Below are 5,499 nucleotides of genomic sequence, written 5' to 3'. Positions count from 1 at the left end.
AGGCAGACTTTGAAGACATTTACAATGATGCATTTGGTTTAAGATTAGACGGACGGATGCCGGGGGTCAATCATGCAAGACAACATATTGCACATGTTTTTAAAAGAGGAAGTAAGCATGCATGGTCTTTGTCTGTGTTGTTCTGGGAGTAAAAATCCCGCTGATTTTCTCCATGACGATTTTGATTATCAGACATGAAGGCAGTTTAAAAGATGTTCATCAGCTGTTGAGAGGCGTCGAGCCGAGCCGGCCTCACCACATTTGCATAAAGTTGCCTGGATTTAACGTTGTGCAAATTAGGAGCGGGTGAGTCGACGCCCCGCTTCTCCAAAGTCCCCGCAACGCAACTGGAATGCATTGCACGGCTGCTTCCATAGAAATGAACGGGAAGCGTTGAAACAACGGCAACAGTGGACACACACCATGACTGGAATTCAAAACACACCAACTTGATATTTTTTAAACACAGCCCTGACATTTCATTTTTCAAACAATGAAAAAATGAAACTGGTGCAGACTAGACTAGAAGAGATAAAAGGTGGGGGTGGGGTGGTTTAGCGGACAGAAATGCAAATAGAAAGCAGGAAAAGGAGACAAACAGGGAGGGAGAGAGAGAAGGACAGAAAATTGCTTTTGAGACGTGAACCAGAAACTGTTGGTACTTTTTGAAAGGGCAGAGGGTATTTCTGCTGAAGTGAATATCCTCGAAAGATCAATTATGTGTGTTCAGGGGACAGGCAGCTAGCAGATAGTGAGGAGATGTTTGCTGTATGTGACAAAAAATGTTGTAGCTTAAAACACGCGGGACATTGCTTAGAGCGCCTTTAAATTACACATGAACCAACAGTAAAACCCAAGGCTTCAACGGGTAAAGAAATACTCTTAGAAAGATGCATGAAGGAACTCCCTTCACAGGTTTACATATTTCAATTTGGATTGGTTGCAATTAGGGCTGAACAATGGAAGGTTTTCAAATCGTAAATAGTCAGTTGAGGTGGTTTGGTCGTATGGTAAGGTAAGGTGTGGTAAAGAAATGTATGGATGAGACTAAAACTAAAGTGCATTAAAGCCCATTTAGCCTTGGTTACAGTCGGTTCATCCTTCCATGCAGTCTCTGCCGGGTGTAGAGCAGACAGAGAGGGCGGAGGTCGGGATAGGGCTGGGTATCACTGGACATATTAATACATAATATTTCCAAATATACAATATATAAGTCATTACGCACCTACAATATGGCCCATTAGGGTTTTCGGAGCTAGTTTAAAAATGTAATTCTGTGCAAAAATGCATTATTTGACTTCAAATGAAGCAAATATAAGTTTCCAAGTAGATTTCCTGTAGTCCAAAGTTATGCTCATGAGGGATGTTCTAGCAACAAAGTTATAGTTGGCTCAGTGGGTAGAGCAGGCGCACATGTATTAAGAGGTTTATGCCTCAACGCAGAGTTCCAGGGTTCGAATCCGACCTGTGACGATTTCCTGCATGTCCCTTTCTTTCCTAACTGTCTTGACGCAAATTATAAAGGCGGAAAAGCCCAAAAAATTGAAAAAATAGCCACGCTTATATGTTGGTGCCCAATTAAACCCCACACATGACTTCACCAGTTTTATAGGTGGACAGGTGTATGTTTCCGATGTGTTTAGGAGCTGAATCCTATGATACAGAGCCCTAAGCCTATCTCTCACTCTCTCTCACACACACACACACACACACACACACACACACACACACACACACACACACACACACACACACACACACACACACACACACACACACACACACACACACACACACACACACACACACACACACACACACACACACACACACACACGCACACACGCACACACAAAGGGATTGGGGACAGGGAACAGAGTCCTAACATTTGCTTTTGCCAGCATACTTACAAGATTTTTACAAGGCGCCACGCCCTGACAGCACGGAGGCAAGCACACACAAACGCTTGAAACACACACACCAAGTTACTGATGAGTCTGAAATATTGACCGACTACACCTAATGAAAAGTGTGTGTGTGTGTGTGTGTGTGTGTGTGTGTGTGTGTGTGTGTGTGTGTGCGTGAAGCTGACCTGTGCGTGGACCAAAGCGTCGTTGAACACGATGAACCAGTTGACGGAGAACCTCCCGGCGTTCTGCAGCGTCAGAGCTTTGTTGCTGCTCTCGCAGATGAGCCGGCGGTGAGGCTTCCGGAGAGAGTCCTGACAAACACACAGGGACACCATTCAGCTAGAAGGTGACATCATCAGACAGACACACGCACACGCAGACTGACAGACACGCAGACTGACAGACAGACAGACACACACACAAGTTAATACCGTCATTTTGCCAGGGAAGCTCTTCCAGAAATGACAGGTGTAGTCAGCATCTTTCCTTTTTCTCTTCAGCAGTTGGGTCAAAGATTCGAACTTAGAGCAGCTGTCCTGCAGCACCTGGTATTCATTGGAGCACTAAAACACACACACACACACTATTTAGCGTGAAAAAATGCATTGGGATTTTCTAAATAAGAGTTAGATTCTGTAGATTTATGCCATTTAATATTTTTTTCCTGACTTTATATGCTTTTAATGCTTTTTTTAAGGCGTTCTTTTGAAATTGTATTTTTCTCGAGGTTAACATTCCCCAAGTTTCTGTTTATAGAAACTACATCCTGTTATACCGCGCAAAGATAAAATACTTACTAATCTTCAAAACCCAAAACTACAAAGGTTGCATTGCCATAGTGTGTGCTTCACCCACCACTTCAAAGCAGGTGGCCAGTTTGAGCAGCAGCCGGCCGTATTCGTGAAGGTGGTGTGTTGGGAGGAAGAAGAGCGCCACCAGGAGGTCGGCCATGGTAGGGTTCTCCTCGCTGCACTCCGACAGCCTTTTAAGCAGCTCGGGATTCTTCCCAAAGAAATCTCTTTAAAGACAATTAGCACGAGTTAGTTGTGTCTCCAGCATTTAGAGTCATGTGAAATCGTATGTGTCCCACCAATCAATGGCAACATCACTGGGATATTGTGTTACAGCACCTTATCAAAGCAGTGTTTTTAGAAACTGTGTGTGTGTGTTAGTGTGTGTGTGTTTGTGTTACAAGTCTCTGAGTTAGAGTCCAACACAAGTCTCAAGTCTGTAAACTAGAGTCCAAGTCAAATTATAAGTCTCTGGGCTAGAGATAATGTCTCTGAGCTAGCGTCAAAGTTTCAAGTCTCTGAGCTAGAGTCCAAGTCTTAAGTCTAGAGTCCACATATTTTGCATTCAGGGCTTTTTTGTTTGGGCCTTGTTGTCTAAACTTTTTAAGCCAAAGCTTCTGATGACATCACAGTTTTTTTAAATTTACTTATTTTTTTTAAATTCAGAAATTAACAGATACAAACAATACCGGTCAACATCTCGCGTGTGGACGCACGCAGCAGATACGTTACATATTACATGTTATGTAGGGTTGGGTACGGAAACCCGGTTCCACAATGGAACCGGTTCCTGCGTAACCGGCAGGAATGGGACCGGATTAGAACGCAAATTTCGGTTCCACTTAATGCGCCAAAACGGATGGAAAAAGAAAGACTTTCTCTGTAGTCTACCGTTAGCTTGCTACCGTAAATGTTAGCTACTTATAAAATGCCATATTTTCCTGATTGTAGTTGTGTGTTAGGTGACTTAGGTTTACTTATTATATATTGATGTACTTTAAAACGTTAATATATTGTTAAATTAAAATAATTTTCAAAAATAAAAAAATAAAAAACTATAAAAAGAACCTCTCTTTGATGTCATTTTTCAAGAATCGGTTTAGGAATCCCAATTTTTTTTAAAGTACCGGTTCGGCATCGGATTCGTAAAAATCCAAAAGATCCAACTCTAGTGTTGCGTAAGCAGGTAGGTTATAGGTTACGGTCAGGTTATCAGACATTTTATAAAATAAAGATTGTTCACAAGTCTCAAGGCAAGTCTGAAATCACTCTGTGTGCGACTTATGCCGACCTTACCTTACTTTATTAAATTACAATATCGGAATGAAATCCCGAGAGTCTTGCTAGAGTTGGGGCGCAATCCTGTCGTCTCAATTGTGTTTGATGTTACCGTACGTTTTAAGTCCTGGTAGTAACATCTTATAGTCAGAGACTAATAACTCAAAACTGACATCATGACAGATTGTCTGATGTGAGATGGTGTCGCACTTTAGTCTTTCTAAAGTCTGTTCAGAGTCTTAAAAAAAGGCATAAAATGTGACTCAAGTTCAAGTCTCAAAATCCCTATCTCTGGGGTGTGTGTGTGTGTGTGTGTGTGTGTGTGTGTGCTCACAGTGAGGGTTTGGTCAGGGTCTGGAAACCTCCCATCACCTGGAAGTTGCCCACAGCGCTGCAGTACCTTTAAAGAGAGACGTGGATGTGCATTAATTGGCAGAAATCTGTTTTATCAATTGAACATATTGTTTTAAAGGTCCCATGGCATGAAAATTTCCCTTTATGAGGTTTTTTAACATTATTAGGAGCTCCCCCAGCCTGCCTATGGCCCCCCACTAAGGCCTATATAAAAGAGACTTCAGATACAGTATTAGGGGACCACTAAGGTCTATATAAAAGAGACTTCAGATACAGTATTAGGGGACCACTAAGGTTTATATAAATAAGACTTCAGATACAGTATTAGGGGACCACTAAGGTCTATATAAAAGAGACTTCAGATACAGTATTAGGGGACCACTAAGGTCTATATTAAAAAAATACTTCAGATACAGTATTAGGGGACCACTAAGGTCTATATAAAAGAGACTTCAGATACAGTATTAGGGACCACTAAGGTATATATAAAAGAGACTTCAGATACAGTATTAGGACCACTAAGGTCTATATAAAGAGACTTCAAATACAGTGTAAGGGGACCACTAAGATCTATAAAAAAGCATCCAAAGAGGACCATATCACGGGACCTTAAAGACCGATAACTACTGAAACGATCATGATGGGCGACCACGTACTCATGGTAAGAGTCAAGGAAGATGCTGGCGTGGTCTAGGATGAGCAGGCTTTTGACGTCACGGACTCGGCGCAGGTTTGCGGTGAGGCTGGCGGAGTGCTGCCCGGTTAGGTGACACAAGAGGCTGAATCGGCCTGCGAGAGTGTGGAGGAGCCCCATGGCCGTCTGGCTGAGGGCCGAACTCAGAGACTCTAGAAAAGGGACGGCACACATACAGACAAATAAATTCAGCCAAAGCAAAACTAATTCTGGCTGCTCTGCAGCATTGGTCAGGGCGAGTATTATAAGGAGAAATTGGAAAAATCAGGGTTCTCTCAGCAGTAGTGCCGAAAGTTCATGCTCATCATATTGATTATGACCAATTAACAGCCCTAATGGTGAAGAAAGGGTTGGTGAGTGATGTGTAGGGGATTGGAACTCGAAACCTCTCATTTTGAAAACCAGTATCAACCTTGTTCAGGGTTTGTACACCTTTTCCAAGTTCAAATTCAAGCACTTTCAAGGTCCATTT

General features: G+C 42.5%; 1 protein-coding gene across 5 annotated transcripts in view; it reads right to left on the bottom strand.

The window, feature by feature from the left end:
- als2b (alsin Rho guanine nucleotide exchange factor ALS2 b) overlaps positions 1-5,499 on the bottom strand; it is a 90,412-nt gene that overhangs the window by 20,904 nt on the left and 64,009 nt on the right. For 3 of the 5 annotated variants that reach the window (XM_032506474.1, XM_032506477.1, XM_032506475.1), the window contains 6 exons: positions 4,990-5,179; positions 4,314-4,379; positions 2,766-2,928; positions 2,342-2,473; positions 2,093-2,221; positions 1,911-1,934 (listed from right to left, as the gene is read on the bottom strand). In XM_032506474.1, coding sequence (XP_032362365.1) covers positions 1,911-1,934; positions 2,093-2,221; positions 2,342-2,473; positions 2,766-2,928; positions 4,314-4,379; positions 4,990-5,179 — 704 coding nt within the window. The remainder of the gene's footprint in view (positions 1-1,910; positions 1,935-2,092; positions 2,222-2,341; positions 2,474-2,765; positions 2,929-4,313; positions 4,380-4,989; positions 5,180-5,499) is intronic. The other 2 variants (XM_032506476.1, XM_032506478.1) reach the window with 1 other exon arrangement.

The sequence above is a fragment of the Etheostoma spectabile genome, chromosome 24 (assembly GCF_008692095.1).
Source record: "Etheostoma spectabile isolate EspeVRDwgs_2016 chromosome 24, UIUC_Espe_1.0, whole genome shotgun sequence".
NCBI lineage: Eukaryota > Metazoa > Chordata > Actinopteri > Perciformes > Percidae > Etheostoma > Etheostoma spectabile.
Note: the sequence above shows the minus strand (reverse complement) of the source record. Positions and strands in the feature narration are given on the sequence as shown.